The 19,276-nt window shown below is 36.6% G+C and overlaps 1 protein-coding gene across 2 annotated transcripts in view; it reads left to right on the forward strand.

The window, feature by feature from the left end:
* Positions 1–18,894, forward strand: part of LOC127410952 (connector enhancer of kinase suppressor of ras 3-like) — an 87,784-nt gene extending 68,890 nt beyond the window's left edge. Inside the window, exons 10-16 of one of the 2 annotated variants that reach the window (XM_051646240.1) lie at positions 1,450–1,574; positions 3,085–3,266; positions 3,473–3,559; positions 5,357–5,610; positions 14,283–14,320; positions 16,368–16,413; positions 18,493–18,894. In XM_051646240.1, coding sequence (XP_051502200.1) covers positions 1,450–1,574; positions 3,085–3,266; positions 3,473–3,559; positions 5,357–5,610; positions 14,283–14,320; positions 16,368–16,413; positions 18,493–18,507 — 747 coding nt within the window. In that variant the 3' untranslated portion in view covers positions 18,508–18,894. Of the gene's footprint in view, positions 1–1,449; positions 1,575–3,084; positions 3,267–3,472; positions 3,560–5,356; positions 7,761–14,282; positions 14,321–16,367; positions 16,414–18,492 lie in introns of those variants that run through there. The other variant, XM_051646241.1, reaches the window with a different exon arrangement.
* Positions 18,895–19,276: the final 382 nt, after the last annotated feature.

Here is a 19,276-nt window from a genome sequence, read left to right on the forward strand (position 1 = left end):
TCTGAATATGTTACACAACTCTTGATCCAAGCTCTGGTAATTTCAAGACTGGACTGCTGTAATACCCTATTCACCATTCTCCCAGCTAGCATGATTAAGCTACTCCAGATGATCCAGAACGCTGCGGTGTGTCTGATCTTCAATTGGCTAAAGAGGGCTCACGTCACCCCACTCTTGATTTCACTCCATTGGCTGCCAGTAGCTTCCTGTATCAAATTCAAGGCTTTAACTCTGGCCTTCAGGACAGCCAATGGAACAGCACCTTCAATTCACTCCTCTAGGCCTATGTCCCAACTTGCTATCTGCAGTCAGTGAACGAGTGGCACCTGGTGGTCCCATCGCAAAGAGGCACAAAGTCCATTTCTCAATCATTCACTCTCTCTGTTCCTCTGTGGTGGAATGAGCTTTCAACCTCCACATGATCTGCTGATAACATCTCAGTATTCAAGAAACAGCTGAGGGGCCTGGGTAGCTCAGTGAGTATTGACGCTGACTACCACCCCTGGAGTCGCGAGTTCTAAGCAACCAAATTGGCCCAGTTGCTTGGGAGGGTGGAGTCACATGGGGTAACCTCCTCGTGGTCGCTATTAGTGGTTCTTGCTCTCAATGGGGCACGTGGTAAGTTGTGCATGGATCGTGGAGAGTAGCATGAGCCTCCACATGCGGAGTCTCTGCGGTGTCATGCACAACGGCCACGTGATAAAATGCGCAGATTGACGGTCTCAGAAGCAGAGGCAACTGAGACTTGTCCTCTGCCACCCGGATTGAGGTGAGTAACCGTGCCACCATGAAGACCTACTAAGTAGTGGGAATTAGGCATTTCAAATTGGGAGAAAAGGGGATAAAATAAATAAATAAATAAATAAATAAGAAACGAATATGAAAACACAAATGTTCCGCGAGCACTTATCCAATCCACAACTATTTGCACGCACTTAAAATAAATAAAATACAATTCCTTGTATGTCTCTTTCTTATGCGCTAGCATCTTTACTGCTACAGAACTTGGCAGTGCAATACTGATGTTGTTAAATTTTGTATGACAAATTGCTTATGTCCTCATTTGTAAGTCACTTTGGATAAAAGCATCTACTAAATGACTTAATGTAAATGTAAAATGGTGGTTCTCGCTCACGGTGGGACATGTGGTTAGTTATGCGTGGACGCCAAGGTGAATAGCTTGAGCCTCCACACGCGTTAAGTGTCCGCGCTAACACGCTCAGCATGCCACATGATAAGATGTGTGGGCTGACTGTTTTAGAAGTGGAGGCAACTGAGATCCCTCCTCCGCCACCCAGATTGAGGAGAGTAGCTGTGCCACCACGAGACAGTAGAGAGCATTGGGAATTGGGCATGCCAGATTGGGGAGAAAAGGGGAGAAAATCAACAAAAAAATGTGTGTGGAAAGATATGTTTTGGGTGTACTAATGTTTCTGTAACATTCTACAGAGCTCCACCTCTCCTAATAAAAGTCAGTCGTCAGGTGATACTACCAAACTCTGCAGTAGGAAAGACAAGCCAGCTATACTGGACCTGTACATCCCTCCACCCCCCTCAGTGCCTTACACACCACGGTAAGACAAAGAGGACTGTCACCCTTCAACCTCCAAAATCTCTTGGAAACACATTACATCAATGTTCCCTTTGTTGAGGGATTTTAAAAGAGTTCCTTAATACTAATAAGTCATCTAAAAATGCAGTACATATTGATATGCAGTTATAACAACAAGGGCATCTTTTATGCAATACTTGCCAAATAGTGTGCATTTTAACTTGCATGTCAAAAATACTTAAATACACTTATTCATACATATTAAATTAATCAAACATAAAATGTCCCAATACATCATCTTTCACAATGCAGCAAAAATAGACTACTATAGTGAGATTAAAAGGAGGCATTATGTCATTGTTACAGTCCACTTTTTGTTTCTATTAATTGTCTTGACTCACAAGTTGTCACTTTTTTTGTGCTGTTGATGTCAAAAGAATGGTGCTCATCCAAGTGCTGTCCCAACTTGCCTAGTCCTAGTTACCTGAAGTCCACTGCAAAAACACTTCAGGTCTTCGTGCTCATTCACAGCATATATCATATAATAAACCTGATGACCTTTAAACCATATAGAACTTTATGTACATAGGTTTCTAATGTTGGCAACTCCTTAATAAATGCTTCAATTTACTTGAAGGTGCATTTGTTTAGGTAACTAATGTTGAAAGTGTCATTAAGCATTTATAACATGTAAGTTAAAATGGCTAATTATTTGGCAGGAATTAGAGGTAGACTCATATCTGTTTTACCGATTAATCGGTGCCGATAGTTGCTTTTTGCCATTATCGGCAAAAATCTATGGTGATAGTTGCCGATAGTTTTTTCATCATTTCATCATTTCAAAATAAGTGTCCTGTTTCGGGATTGTTTATACTTAAAAGTCCTGCATTATGCAACAAATCTATATTATTTTAGTTGAACATTAAACTGCATCTGGGACTTTATTCATTTAGGAATCTTTGTCCCTGTCATATTAAGAATATCATTTTTTTTTTATTTTTTTTTTTACATTCTATAAATCAATTGTAAAAGCTATCGGCAGATTAATCTGTTATCTGCCTTTCCTACCACCTTAGTTATCGGTATCGGCAAAATCCACTATCGGTCAACCTCTAGCAGAAATTACATTTTAAAGTCACTTTTTTCCTGCATGTTGTTATGCATTAGTAAATTAATTTGTAGTCATTAATGAACCCCTTTATAAACCCTTATCAAAGGGAACATTAATGCAAAGTGTTACCAACCTCTGCTTGTTCTTTTCTGACTCTTGTATTTTGACTAATTAGAAATGGTTTCTAAATCTCTTTTGTTTTCATTGCCATACATTTACTTACAGAAAGGTACCTAAAGCTACAATATTACCAGTGTAATTTGATCATGGTACCGTGATCATGCCACAATACTTTTTTTGTTAGTTTTCATGTTCTGTATTTCCAAAGTAAACACAGAAGGAGAGCCTCTAAATTATTCATAATTTTTTTAATTATAAAGGTATTCCTAATGATTAAATAAACTTGTGTCCTCTATTATAGGGAAGTAAGAAATAGCTCCTACACCAGCATCAATGCCAGACCTAAAGGCTCTGAGTCCCCAAACTCCTTCCTGGATCTGGAGGGCCATCAGTGCTTCACCATTGCAGAGTACGACAAACTGTCTGTTCACCCCGTTGAGGTCAACGTACAGATGCGACCGAGAGGAAGAGCTTCCTCACATGGTCATTATCCCCCCAAAAAGATTTTTCCACAAAATTACAATTAAAAACACAATTCAAAATTATTTTTGAATTGAAGTCATAATTTACAGTTATCAATTTTTCATATAAATAATGCATTCCTACAGTGTCACATAAATCATATAATTTCTCTTCTTCTTACCATTGAGTGTGACTTTGTGTTTGTTTCTCATGACCGGTATACACAGGTAAACCACGGCCTCTTTCCATGCCAGTAGATACATGTTTGAGTGTTGCAAACCTGTATGCGAGGCCCTGGGCTCATGGACGGAAAGGTATGTATTCAGGGTGAAATACAAATTGTACCCACATGTAAAGTTAAAACATGAATAAATGTTTCACCCCTAAGCTCCACTGCATATTTTTCTTGCTGCCTGCAATTTATCAGAGCCAAATTTAAAAGCTCACCTTACACATACATACAGTGGACTAATTGATCAATATTGGTCTCATTTTACAGAAACCCCCCCTAAATAATTATAATAAAAAAAATATTCCATTAATTCATAAATAATATTGTATATTTTTACAATCTTATGATGAACATAATTTTGTTTATTCTGTTTTTGAAAGCCTGTGATTCAGGCTCTGTTTGCTCTATGTTCCTGCAATCAGTGTTCATTCCACTAGATGGCAGCAAGTACTAGCAAAAATAGCTTTTCACCTTCCATCACAATATACAGATCTGAAATGCAGGTGTCGCTCTAATGCAGCTGAGCACTCGCCATGTGCTTGTCCAAATGCGTTCAGTTTATTTTGTGATCCCACGCACCTTCCCCACTGTTTATTCAAATATCTCGGCCTCTGAGTGGACTATAAGCTTAATCTAGGTGTTGTTGGAAGGCTGAGTTTCTCAGGTTTGCGTTGTTGTGTAATATTTAATCATCAATACTCTACAGTATATTTTACATAAATGTATTACTAACTCCTGGCCCCACCCAGACAGAGTTTAAGAGGTTAAAACTTGAAAATTGTCATAAGGATGCGTAATATATCTGCAACAATATCGGTATTGGCCGATAAATGTGAATTTTAAAGTTATCGGTTGTGTAGAAACATGTTGAGTTTAAAGTGAGTTTGAGACTTGTTTGCATTCCTTAGTTTTGTCTTTTCACAGGTTTGAATCAAGTACAATGCACTGTATTTATAAAAGTAGCTGACTCATCAAATTAATTTAATGGCTGAGTCATTATGCTTTTTATTTTATTTTTATTTTATAAAATTTAAATAAAGTTGGCCATATGAATGTAAAATTTATTTATTTAACTGGTTCAAAGTAGGCTACATTTTGTAAATGATTTAAAAGTTTTAGATGTTTTTTGCAATTTAAGTTGTTTTAAAATAAAAACAATAATCCACTTTACATGATTGATTTCATTAGAAGTGCTCCGGATGTGGTTTTATAACATGATACTTTTGTTTTTGTAATCAGACACACAAAATGTATATTTACAATATATCCAGATATAGATTTATCAGCAAATATATCGGTAATCAGCCTCCAAATTCATTGCATTATCGGTTATCGTATTGGCCAAAATTTCCATATCGGTCCATCCATAAATTGTCACATTGTTCTGAATTATAACTATAACTCTTGTAAACATGACATATGTTAGTATGAGACTGGTGCCATGAGGGGTGTTCACACTGACAAGGACTGAATCATCTCTACTGTTGGTGGCTAGTAGGCATTCCTACTCAACTGCAGTATGCAACTGAGTCAGGAGGCATACTGTCTGCACTCCCAGTAGTAGTTACCAAATTGCATCGTTCATTTGCACAAAATAACTGTCGCACCGCAAACGGTTGCTGTCGCAAATTGAAAATGAATGACTTTAAGTCGTTGCAGTTCGTTGTCATGTGAACGCCCCTGTTGAATAACTTACCATGTAAAGCCGGTAAACTCACTCATAGTAGCAAAGCCTCTGTGACTTTTTATTTCATTACTAAATAACAAGTATATTTCATTCTCAGATTGAGTGCTATACTATATACGATTGTTGGAACATGAATTTAAAGTTTTTTTTTATTTAAGTTTGTTACACCCCTTTAAATCTTCTGGTCTCTAGGTGAAGATCTTTTGTACAGATACCTAAGCAACGAACGCATACCAACAATTGTTGAGGAGGCCCCGGGGCCCAGATCTTCATACAAATCCAAAGCACAGAAACTCACTCATGAGGCAGACCACGCACGGAACAGCCGAATAACGGTCAGTGCGGACCTACACAACAGTGCCACCATCCCTTATCATGAGGACCTAATCAAAAAGACCCCCATGACATCCACCCCCAAACGACCCCCTGCGGAGCCCTCGCTACTGGTCAGTTGGATCACACGGCTTAAGCTATTGACTCACTAATGTCAGCTTTGCCTTCTCCCCCCACCCTGGGCTAACTTTCTGTCGCCTTGGTGCCTTTGTCCAGCTCTGTGGTGGCTCTTTTCTTATGGTCTCTTTCATGCTTTCGTTCTCCTACTCTCTGGATTTGTCTTTGTGCCTCTTATTTGCTTATATTACCATTTGACTAGATTGCTTTAACATGTCTAAAATGACTAGATGTAGAACTGAAGTGTGTAATTTTTTTACGTTAAATATTTCTCCTGTCCCAGGTTAATATTCTACAGAGCCACTTAGAGAACAGGGAGGCAATTTATTTTCTGAAATAGTTTTGCGTTCCCTCGCAATAGTTTTTTTTTTTTGGTTACTATGGTTTTACAACAAATAGTTAAACAATGGTTATCGTAGTAAAACTAGGAATGGGTGTTTTCAAATTATTTTGTAGTCGAGTACTCCAACCCACAAAAAAAACGAATAATCGTTTACTTATTAATATGTAAATTAAAAATAACATGTATGACACATACGTGAATTTTATATTTTGTTGAAATAAACAATATGCATTAATAAAAATGGTGAAAAGAAAGATTTTAAAATAACTTTTTTATAAATATTTGTACTCACCCGGAGCTTACATACTGTAGAAACCAGTACTGATGGCATGAGGTTTATGCACATACTGTATATAAACTTTTAAACTACATAAAGGCTAACACATTTTTATGATTTCACATGTTATTATTCAGAAAAACAAGTGGTGAAAGTTGACTTTTTATCAAATGTGCTCTGCCCTTGTTCAGAGATTTAACGCACATACACAAATACTGGTCTGATAAGTTTTGCGAGATTCTCGTACCGCTTCACATTTTCTTTCCACCATAAAAGCAGATCCTTGTCCATTGGTCTGCATGGCTCCAACAAGAACCGAATACCAATACAATATAATTCAATAGGAATCAAAATATTGCAAGTATTGCCACACTTGACTACACACCATCATTATGCCTTCTCTCATCCACAACCTCGTAGACACACATCTGCAGCGCCCCCCAGTGGACTGAATTGTAACTGCGAGAAATCAATTTGCGATATTCAAGTAGTGTTTTTAATTGTCGACTAGCTGGTACAGAATGAGTACTCGATTAGTTGATTACTCGTGCACATCCCTAAGTAAAACCATGGTTAAGTTTTGTAAGGGATGGAAAAAGTAATTGCGAAGGGAGGCGATCCTTGTTCTCTAAGGGGCTCCATAATAGTCAAAGACAGCTAAATGTAAGCCATGCACATGTCACTCTGTGCTGCTACCAAAACATTGTTCTGTTTAAACATCTTGACCAGTCCGACAAGACAACATTTGGCTCAACCAATGGCGTGACTTTCGGGTGGGGCTATCTGTTTGCCAACAAACGGCAGATGGGGGAGTAGACAGGAAACCTGTTTGAAAACATTAATTACATTACAGAAATTACACACTTTAGCTTTAACTTCAGAAATGTATGAATGTTTGGAAATGCTTTTGGGGAAAATTAGATAAACAGTCTCTGATTAGTTCAGTTGCCTTTTTGGGAAAATTGAATTGTAAGCTACAGTATTGATTTGTATATCAATCCATTTACACTTGTACATCTACCTCAACTTTCCACAGTTATGTACATGGAATTCATAGTGTTTATGTAACAGTACACTTCTGCATAGTTTATGGTAAAACATTTGTTAAATCTGATTTAAAACAAAAACTGTTAAAAGTTATTTCTACCAAACCCCATGTATTTCCAAACAGCTTAGTCAACTCTCATTTTTAAACTCCTAACAGAACATTTTACAGAGAAACAAATGCATCCTGTTGTTTCTTGTGTCTTTTTGCTTTGGATTAATAACCTTCAGTGGATGGAATTGGAGGACTGGGGAAATTGTTTTCCTAAGTTACTATGAGTTTCATCATGGTTTGTGTTTTCTCATTTGTGTGTTGAGTAAGTTATTTTGAATTTGCTTTTGAAGTGTTTTTGATCTTGCATTTTGTGCTATTTTGCATTGCTTTCCGAGATGGGTACATTAACAATACTGATATACACAAATCAGCCACAACATTAAAACCACCTGTCTAAGATTGTGTAGGTCCCCCTTGTGCCGCCTAAACAGCGTCAACCCGCATCTCAGAATAACATTCTGAGATACTATTCTTCTCACCACAATTGTACAGAGTAGTTATCTGAGTTACCATAGACTTTGTCAGTTCAAACCAGTCTGGTCGTTCTCTGTTGACCTCTCTCATCAACAAGGCATTTCCATCCGCAGAACTGCCGCTCACTGGATGTTTTTTGTTTTGGGCACCATTCGGAGTAAATTCTGGAGATTGCAGTTTCATTACACTTTGTATTATATTACCCTGGAATTAGTTTAAAAAAAAAGTGAGTTACCATAGATGTAATGAGATCAGCAGTTACAGAAATACTCAAACCAGCCCATCTGGCACCAACAATCATCCATGCCATTATCTAATCAGCCAATCATGTGGCAGCAGTGCATAGAAGCATGCAGATATGGGTCAGGAGCTGCAGTTAATGTTCACATCAACCATCAGAATGGGGAAGAAATGTGATCTGTGAATGTTATTTGGACCGTGGCATGATTGTTGGTGCCAGATGGGCTGGTTTGTGTATTTCTATAACTGCTGATCTCCTGGGATTTTCATGCATAACAGTCTCTAGAATTTACTCCGAATGGTGCCAAATCAAAAAACATCCAGTGAGGGGCAGTTCAGTGGACGGAAACGCCTTGTTGATGAGAGAGGTCAACAGAGGATTGCCAGTCTGGTTCAAACAGACAAAGTCTACGGTAACTCGGATAACCGCTCTGTACAATTGTGGTGAGAAGAATAGCATCTCAGAATGCTATTTTGAGATGTGGGTTGGCGCTGTTTTGGCAGCATGAGGGGGACCTACACAATATTAGGTAGGTGGTTTTATGTTGTGGCTGATCAGTGTGTGTATATAGAATATTATTATTATGATTATTATTTATTTTTATTTTTTTGATAAATGTTAGCTTTTTATTCTTGTTTTTCATTAAGGTGTTAGTTCACCAAATTTTTTTGTTCCATACCTGTATTATTTTCTTTATTCCGTGGAACAAAAATCATAAAAGTTGAAGGTTATTTATGCTGTCAAACTCCAAAAAGACACAAAGTCTATCGTATGTATTTAAAAAATAAAAGATCTAGAATATAGCACATATGGAGTACTTTTATGGTGCTCTTTTGTCCATTTTATAGCTTGACAGTATAAATCCCCAGCTGATTTTGTGGTTTGAAAAAAAAATAAATAAATAAAACAGCTTGGATATTTTGCTAAATATCTCCTTTTGTGTTCCACATAAAAGAAAAAAAATATAATAATTAAAAATAAATCATAATACAGGATTTTTTTGTAATGACATGATGGTAAGTGATGACGCAGTGTTGATTTTTGCGTGAACTATTCTTTTGAGAGTAAAGCTTTGACATTGTTATCCTCTTCAAAATCTACAGTATGCACCCATTAGTTGGTTTTGCTTTTTCCTGTTGCTGAGATTAAACCACATTTGCTGAGGAAACATGGTAGAACAGGTTTAAGTGATAGTGTAACTACAGTGTTACTCTGGACCTCAAAACACAATTTCATCTTTTTTCAACTGTGCACAATAATCAAGGAAACAGAGGAGGACTTTATTATTTGCACCTGTGGGGCAGTTAAATAACCCCACCTGCATTTTAGACTAGTCAATCTATATTATATTATTTTATTTTTGTGTTTTAAACCTGTAATTGAGAGTGACAGCTTAAGCTTAAACAGTGTATTGCAATGACTTAAGAATCTCCTAATAATGCTCCTTTGTCCACTGCGTACTGAATTTTTTGTCTGTTTTGTTGCAATGGGATTATGCAGAAAGGATTATGCAGTATTAAGGATTGGCCTTCACAGTTACTCTTTTGTACCGTACTTGTATTTTGTACCACATTAGTGGCGGATGTCCATTAAAGGTGCCATTCCAGATGATTTTGTATTGTCTTCATTTAATTGTCAGGTTATTATTTTTTTTTTTTTTGAAGATACACTTACAAGTGTCTTTCATATCAGTTGGAGGTGAAATGTTGCCATGTAATACTACAGTGAACACTTAAGCAGTTTTTATATCGTATGCAGTGATCAATAATGGAATTAGCTGTAGTATTTTAAATGTTTACAAAATCGCTTGAAATTGTGTTCATAACACGACAAAGATGAACATGACATAAGAATCATGTAGCATGGCACAAACAGTTTCGCTTCCCAAACTACAAGCTACTCATAATTTCCAGTAGTTAAACTACAGTCAACTACTGTTTTGAAGAAACTACAATCATTAACCATGGTTCTGCCAAAAAAATAAAAAATGCATGGTTACTACAATAGTACTATAGTAATATTGTAGTAACCAAGACTTTCGCCCACTGTTGCACTTGTGTATATTGTTGAGTGACAAAGGGATTTGATTTGATAATAAAAGCATGCTTAATTTTCGTAAGGGTTAAACAAACAGGGTTACGAAATGAAATTGAACTCAAAGTTATACTTTAATATATATTAATATACTGTGAAACGCCCTATTTAATATTTCTCAATCAAAATATAGTGATAAAAAGCAGCAGTGGACCCTTTTCACAGACTGTGATGACGCATTTTCGCCTTATTTAAAACCGTTAATCTGGCAAACTTTTTGTATTTGCAAATGTTTTATTCTTTAGTGTGATTTTATAACATTACGGAATTAGTTTAAAAAAAGGGAGTTACCACAGATACAATGAGGTTTCTAGTACAACTGCTGTGAGGGTGACAGTAAATTTGTCATTTTCTCTCTTTTGACAGTCGTAATCCATCGTGCTCTTTTTCTTTTTTCTCTAAAGTTGTGGAAACGTAATAGGGCCGTTTTTCTTTTGATTTTGCCGCAAATGGGTAAGCAGCATTTTTTTTTTTGCCATAGTCTCTCATTCGCTGCCATTCACCGTTATCAAAGTTGCCATGCAGTCGTTTACTTCCAAGTACCAAAACCCGGACGTGTGAAAAGGGTCCATTAACCAAATACTTTGCTTCGAAAAAGAAGGCAAAGTCCCTTGCGCCGGGCTCAAGTGAATCAGTGAATCATATATGTAAATTAGTTCATTGACATAAACTGTCCGAAAGAACCGATTTACTTAAATGAGTTGGTTTTCCCAGCATTGCATGAGAGAGAGAACGGTTAAGGTGGTGAGTGTATTTGATTACTCCCTCTGCTTTATTGTTGCATTTGCAATATATTTTGACAAATGTAGAATTTTTTGTGACACTACACAGCAATTTTTTAGAAAATGTAACATGTTACTGGAAAAGCTACACTATTGTGAAAATATCTAAGCTACTGTCACACTACTGAAAAATGTAATTAAGTTAGTAGCGTCACTACTTTTAGTTAGCTACTCCCCAACACTGGGCACAACCAAAGTCTTTCTGGTATGTCGGCCATCTTTGGAATGCTCTCGGGAGGCTATTTCCAGTCATGCCAGTGCAGCTCCTATCTACTTGATTGGGAAAAAACAAAATCTCCTAAACGGTTGGTCATGATTACTATCAAAGGTCATATTTCAGATCATCAGTAAAATCTAACAACACTGGTATCATAAATTGTGCTGCTTTACCTCAGATTACGGCTTGTATAGCTAATGCGCATGCACGTTATCGAGTTGATTGACAGGCGATGTTTGTATCTAAAAGGTGAGATCCTTTCTACATCTGTTGACCGTTGGCTGCCATTGGGCGTTCCAATTTTTCCCCATTCATTTTGATAGAAGTGGCCCATCTCTGCTAAATAATCTCTGGCACAGCTGACCGTTTATGTTCATTTTACAAGAATTTAAGTGTTTAACAAACTGCTTTACATCAAGGTTTTAGCTAGAAAAGGGATACAGTTCATACAGTGATAAGAGATGCATGCAAACAAAGGTTGTTAAAGGAGTTGTTTTGTCCAGAACTGACGAGTTTGTTTCCTCTGATTTCTTTGTGTGTTTTCTCCTCGCATTTTCGCTCTGCCTTGGTCTACCATCTTACTTTACTAGTGTCACTTAATAAACCAATCATATTAACCTCTTCAGTTTTCCCATATTTGACAAAAGACTAAACTCTGCTTGTTTGCAAAATGCTAAATGAAATGTACTTCACTTTTATTGAAGAAATGCATTGTGCTAAGGTCTTTGCTTGAGTGAAATATCAAATAAGCAGTAATACTGTCTGCGATATGACGTACGGCCTACTGCATTCTCTAGCTTTGCATGGAGTGTGAATTTACTCATCATATTAGATTATATTCGGCATGAATGCATTAGAGACCTGTTTTCCCATGGACACATTGGAATACAACACTTTTTGCTCAGACACTGTAATCTGATCATTACTTTCCTCTTATACCTCTCTTGAAAATTTTCACAAGAGACCTTGATTAGTCATTGATAAACTGGAGCCCTTGTCATGTAAACCACACTAGTCTTTGGCTTGGTTGACATAACGTGTATAAGGACTTCTTGGTGCCACTTTAAATTAGTTGTCTTTAACAACTATGTATTAACATTAAAATGCATGCAACACAATGTATTTATTGTGTAACTACATGCTGTTCTGTAAAATTCTCACAAGATTCACATTTGCTGCTACTGAGATTAAGGTACAGGTAGGTTTAGAAGTAAGGTTAGGGTTAAGGGTGAAGGTTAGGTTTAGGGGTAAGGTTAACAGTGTAATTACAGACATAATTAAATGCAGGTACTTTAAATGTAAGAATAATGCAACAACATGTATCAGTTTGTAAGTGCATAGTATCAAATTCTTAAAGGGATATTTCACCCAAAAATGAAAATTCTCTTATCATTTACTCACCCTCATGCTATCCCAGATGTGTATGACTTTCTTTCTTCAGCAGAACACAAACAAGGATTTTTAGGAAAATATCTCCGCTCTGTAGGTCCATTCAATGCAAGTGAATGTGGATCAGAACTTTGTAGCTCCAAAAATCACATAAAGCAAGCATAGAAGTAACCTTTAAAACTCCAGTGGTTAAATTCATATCTTCAGAAGCAATATAATATGTGTGTGTGAGAAACAGAACATTATTTAAGTCCTTTCTTTACTCTAAATCTCCACTTTCACTTTCAGATGTGAAAGTTAATCTAAACAGGCACCACATGTGACATTTCAGATGTAAAAGTGAAAGTGGAGATTTAGGGTAAAAAAGGACTTAAATATTGATCTGTTTCTCACCCACACCTATCATATCGCTTCAGAAGACATTGATTTAACCACTGGAGTTTCTGCTCACCATTCACTTGCATTGTATGGACCTACAGAGCTGAGATATTCTTCTAAAAATCTTTGTGTTCTGCTGAAGAAAGAAAGTCATACACATCTGGGATGGCATGAGGGTGAGTAAATGATGAGATCATTTTCATTTTTGGGTGAACTATCTCTTTAAGTACATAGTAGTTAAAGACACCTTATATAAAGTGGGTCCGACTTCTTTTTATCAACATCAAGATTTTAGGTAAAAATGTATATGGATGTATAATGGAAAGTGTTGTTTTTCTACTATTTTAAATAACTTTTTATGTTTACTAGTTAATTTAAAATGTGACAAATATATATTTTTTTAAATGTACAAATATTCAATTTAGTCTCTCAATTGAGATGAAGTCATAAAGGCTACATGTACAATGCTTACAGAATTGGCAAAATGCTGTTTAAAATATTTTTCAGCCTTTTTTCTCATTTTTCCTACAACATTTTTGCAATACAATATTATGTGGTTAGTTACACATATTGTGACAGTTCTGACGTGAAATGTCCACTGAGTGGTGCTAAAAGTGAGGTTAAATATTTTTTTCAAATAGATTAGTTTTTTTTGTTTTTTTTTTTTAAGGTTAATGCTCTATCGAGTTTTAAATCAACAAAATTGACCTCTCTTCCCTAAACCTAAATCTAATCGATAGTGTCATAAAAAGCAAATGTATGTCATTTTGTATTGCTTCTAAGACACTTTCGGCTCACATATATCAACTTGTGGGCTCTTCTGGAATCGTATCCCATCCTTTGCATCATAAATACAACCTCTATCAGTTGAGCTACCGCGTAATTTAATCACATTCAAATGAACTTATAAATGTAGTTGGTTATGTAATGCATTGCCAAAAGTATCACCTTACAAGTCATGTGCTCTAATGCTATAGTAAAAGTTTTTTTTTATGTCATAAAATAGCATTGTGTGAGAAACTGCTGTTTTACTCGTGATTTGTGTGAAAGTCATTGTTGTTCTAGCACTTCTATTCTTTATTTCACCAAGAAACTGTCCGTGATGCATAAAACGAGCCACATAAAAATCATTTTGCAAAAATGTAGGTATCTTAACTTGATTTGAGACCATGTTGAAATTTTTAGATATCACAGCAGGACTCCCAAAATTTATTTCAACTACTCCAAAGTGGTCATGTTCTTCTAGATGAACTATTTCTTTGTTCAGCAATAACTGAATACTCAAATGAGGAGATGCTGTAAATGCTGAACCATAGTAGAGCAAATGAAACCAGTAAGGATCATACTTTAACACTTCTTTATGTCCTGCCACAGGATCCTGACTGGGCCTCCAACAACGCATTCATAAACAGGTGGGTGCAGAATGAAATTACACTTCCAGAAGTATCGGCTTAGTGCAGTGCACATCCACTCTAAACCCAACAAAAAGGCCAGGAGAATTCTTGGCACAAATGAATGTTGCTCAGACGGTTATCAGGAATGCATTCTTCCTGTCAGGATGTGAGATGCACTGTGGCCTGGCTGCCACTCCATTTATATGTATATTTATAGCGTGCAATAGTGCCATGACATCATGCTGTAAAAATCCCAAGCATGAACAGAAGAGACAACCCCAGGATTTGGAACGATCACAGTTATGTGTTAAGGTCTATTATAAAGTGGTCCCAAAAAAGTATTTGGACACTTTAACCCTTAAATGCTTGGGTGTTTCGCCAAACATCATTACATACCTCGGGTTTTATGCAACCCGACACTTTACAAATGGATCTACAAAATGCCAAGATAGAATACAAATTTCGAAGCCTTTTCAAGACAGTTAGAAAACAACAGTGACACATTTGAGTGAATTCAACCAGTCAAGCATTTCTTGCATAACTGAGAAATAATTGACATACCTTACTTTAAATGTCTCTAGGCTAAACGTACGTGCCCAGAGTAAATCATAGTAGTGCAGTGTTATGTGCCAAATATACAACTGCAGTTTGAGACCAGAGATGGTATTGTGGTGTCACTTGTCACATACACATACAGTAATCTAGTGTTTAACTACATAAACACTTCCATTTGGAATAGGCATGCTGAGGAGGTAAACACATGGCCAAAGGTCATATGGCTTGTCACAAGGACTGACATGGTGTGACTTCCCCTTTTATATTGTGGTAGTGTGGAGCTGAGCAGACGTCACGTTCAAAACGCTGGATTTAAAAAAAACAAAAATGGCAAAGAACCGCGAGCCGGCTTTTCTCAACTATAAGTGATATAAATACTAAGAAAGTTGTTCCTTGTGCTTAAATGGTGCTTGTTTAACAAAATTGTAGCAGATCATTTTCGCTGTTGTTGTTGTTATAAGGTCATACGTTCGCAGGGCCGTTTCTAAGCAAATGAGGGCCCTAAGCGAAATCTTACTATAATAAAAAATACAATTACAATTAACAAAAAGTTAACAATAAATTACAAATAAATAGCTACTGTATACAAATTTGCAGTAAATGTCTTTAAATAACAATAAATAACTATATTTAAAAAATAAAAAAAATAAAATAATAATAAACTACCTTGCTTTGCGGGGCCCCCTGGTGGTTGGGGGGCCCTAAGCGACCGCTTATCCTGCTTATAGCTGGAAGCGGCCCTGTATATTCGGGTCTTGGGACAATGCCCACATCCCCAGGGGAACTATGTCCAGAATCTATTCACACTACTCGCATGCATACCAAAAGAATGTGATTTCGGATGCATGAGTTGTTTTTTTGTGTGTGTAAACCATAGTTTTTAACCATGGTTTTACTGTAGTAATAATACTGTGACTAGTAACCATGGTTAATTTTGTGGTTAGTATGGTTTTACCACAAATAACAAATTCAGCCTCAAACTGTGGTTACTGTAGTAAAATCATGTACATTTTTGTAAGGGAATATACACTCACCGAGCACTTTATTAGGAACACCTGTACACCTACTTATTAAAGCGATTATCTAATCAGCCAGTGTGGCAGCAGTGCACAAAATCATGCAGATACGGGTCAGGAGCTTCAGTTAATGTTCACATCAACCATCAGAATGGGGAACATTTTTTGATCTCAGTCATTTTGACTGTGGCATGATTGTTGGTGCCAGATGGGCTGGTTTGAGTATTTCTGTAACTGCTGATCTCCTGGGATTTTCACACACAACAGTCTCTAGAATTTACTCCGAATGGTGCCAAAAACACATCCAGTGAGCACCACAGTGTTCTTAATAAAGTGCTCGGTGAGTGTAAAATCTAACATTTATTTCATTTTTCACCCCTTAAAATATTATTACTTATTGTTTGTGTTCTAAAATTGCTTTAGATGTACAGATGTACAGTTTATCAAAAATTTGCCATATCTAAAATGCTTGATTTCTGTCACCATCTTTTTAGGAGGTACAGCAACACTGCCATGCGATCCTGGTCATTCTCTCAAGCGGTAAGAACCACCTCTAGATCTTCTTTTGCCAAAATCATTTTAGTTTGCATTTAAGTTTGCAGTAAAATTAATTAGATTAAATCTTTTCACTTTATCCTGTCAAAGAATAACAGAACCAGTTAGTTTCAGATATTTTCTTTTTTATTCTGGGTGTAGGTAAAACATGTCCAAACACACTCACACTAATACAAACACATGCAGTCATGGCATTCCAAACAGCCATGCACAATGCATGTTTATCCACTTTTCACATTAAAATCTCGATTTTCGCCAAAAAACATTCAGTTTTAGATTGTTTGCTGCCTTTTGTTCGGTGATTCCTTTAAGTGCCTAGTTTTGATCTAAAAAGAAGTTTACTATGAGTATCCGGATGATGTACTACTTCAACCGAAAATTTGTGGAATGTTGTTCACTTCATGCACTCTACAGTCGCAGCTTGCCCTGTGTAGCGGAAAGGGCCGAGTTACCTGGCCGTGTTGCTGGCCTGACAAAACAATTAAAGGTGAATGTAGCAACCAGCAAAACGTTTGTTTCAAGACAGGACCATACAAATGTGAGTCAAATGCTTTACCATCGCCCCACGCTGTGTGAATATTTACATTATTTGAGATATTAGTGTTGAACTGAGTTTGACTAACATGCTAAAGCTAGCGGCAACGCATCGTGTTTGAAACATCACTTCTGCCAGCTAAAAAACACATGCTTCCATGTAGTAAAAAAACATTCCAAGTGGCACCCAATGCCCTTGCAGTCCTCTTCTGAGTCCAGACGTGCTAGTCAGCAAGTCATTGAGGGTGCGTGAGTTAGAAAACTGTGCATTTGGGACAGACATCAATAAGCTGACATATTTTTATGCATTGTTTATCAAATACAGTACATTCATTTTACGAACTGTTATTAGACAAAGTCATGCCAGTGAGAAGGCTAAAGAAAACACTTTAAATGTATTCTTGAATATTTGTTCTTATTAAATAATTCCAACCAAAACACTAAAAATAAAGCATTACACGATATAATAGAGAACCTCTGAAATACACAGCACACTTTTAAGAACAACAAAGCCCCATCTTTTTAAATATTTAGAGAACAAATAAACGTGAGTCGGAAAGATATGTGTTTATATCCTTACAATGCAAGTCAATGGGTCCAAAACTTTCAAGCTCCAAAAAGGCAGCATAAAGGTAATCCATACAACTCGACTGGTTTTATCTGTGCCTTCTGAAGCGATACAATTGATTTTGGGTAAGAAACAGACTAGAGGTCGACCGATAGTGGATTTTGCCGATACGATAACCAAGGTGGTGGGAAAGGCTGATAACCCTGACCCTGCACTCTGACCCCAGCCTAGCTGGGATATGTGAAAAAGAAGAATTTCACTGTATATGTGCAAATGTATAATGTGTGATAAATAAAGAAAATTATTATTAAATTATTAATTAACCAATTAATGGGCCAATAGTTCTTAAAATCAATTTGGTGCAAAACGTGGAACTTTTAAGTTTAAACAAGCCTGAAACACAATGGTGACTCTTATTTTGAAATGATGAAAAAACTGTCTGCAAATATCGCCATAGATTTTTGCTGGTAACGATAGTTCCAAAAAGCAACTATCGGCACCGATTAATCGGTAAAACCTGTATATCGGTCTACCTCTAAAACAGACCAAAATGTAACTCCTTTTTCACTATGAATCTTGACATCTGCAGTCTCCTTGGCACGATCACGATTTGAAGGTCAATTACATTTCCTTGCACAAAGATTTATTATGTTTAATTTCCCTGAAATGCAATTCCTTAAATTCATCTTCCTGTCATCTCAATTCAACTTCTGTAGGGGTTGACCAATTCATGAATTGTTAGAGGGCCAATTTTTAAATTCGGAATTTTTCCCGACTGTGTTTAGACTATATTTTTCAGGACAAAAAAGGGAACTGTAATGTTACTTTATACTCCAATTGTATTTATGTGTAAATGATCATTTGCATTATGTAATTACAAACTCTGAAAGTGCTATGACATATAAAGGCAACAGTGCTTAAACAATTGCCTGATGATGCATACTGGTGCCATCATCCTCTAGGGTACTACTCAGTAAGAACAGCATTGTAGAAGAAGCTCTTTCTTTGTTGTTGACACAGTAGGGGAGAACATTGAACACAGACAGAGCAAGAGAAGAATGGACCTTCTGTGCCTTACAGCTACATGACTTGGCCCCCAAGGGGGTATTTAGTTAAGTGGCGTGACAATCACATGTGCAGAACATGGTGGGAAATTAATCCCTGAAATACAGCGATAGGGGGTGTATCACTCACATGGACAGCATTTCAGCCGTGACATAAATGTTTCATTTTTATTTGGTATCCAAAGAGGCTGAATGTATGGGGGTCAGTGAATGGTCATGTGTCCATTAAGTGGTCAAAATGTTAGTTGTAAATAGTCCACTAAAAATATGACTTGTTTGTTACTAGTCAATCAAGTCCACATCTGAACCTCACCAATGAATGTATATGAATGTATATGAATATATATATATATATATATACACATATACCCTCATTTATTTAAATAATAATAATACAAATTACAGTAAGGTACTTAAAATTGAAGTGAATTGGGCCAGTCCATAAACGCTGAAATACACACCATTTAACATGATTTTAGTGTGATAAAATCTCTTACTAACCTTATCTGTGTGAAGTTACACCTTTACAACTTCCTTGCCATGACAACAAATCCCTGTTATCCCGGTATTGGATAGGCTATTACTTTAGTGACATCTAGTGGTGAATTTTGGTAACTCAACAACACTTCAGCAAAACTGCAGAAAAAACTTGATATTGAATGCATCTTTGATTAGCTTATTT

Source organism: Myxocyprinus asiaticus, chromosome 20 (assembly GCF_019703515.2).
Source record: "Myxocyprinus asiaticus isolate MX2 ecotype Aquarium Trade chromosome 20, UBuf_Myxa_2, whole genome shotgun sequence".
NCBI lineage: Eukaryota > Metazoa > Chordata > Actinopteri > Cypriniformes > Catostomidae > Myxocyprinus > Myxocyprinus asiaticus.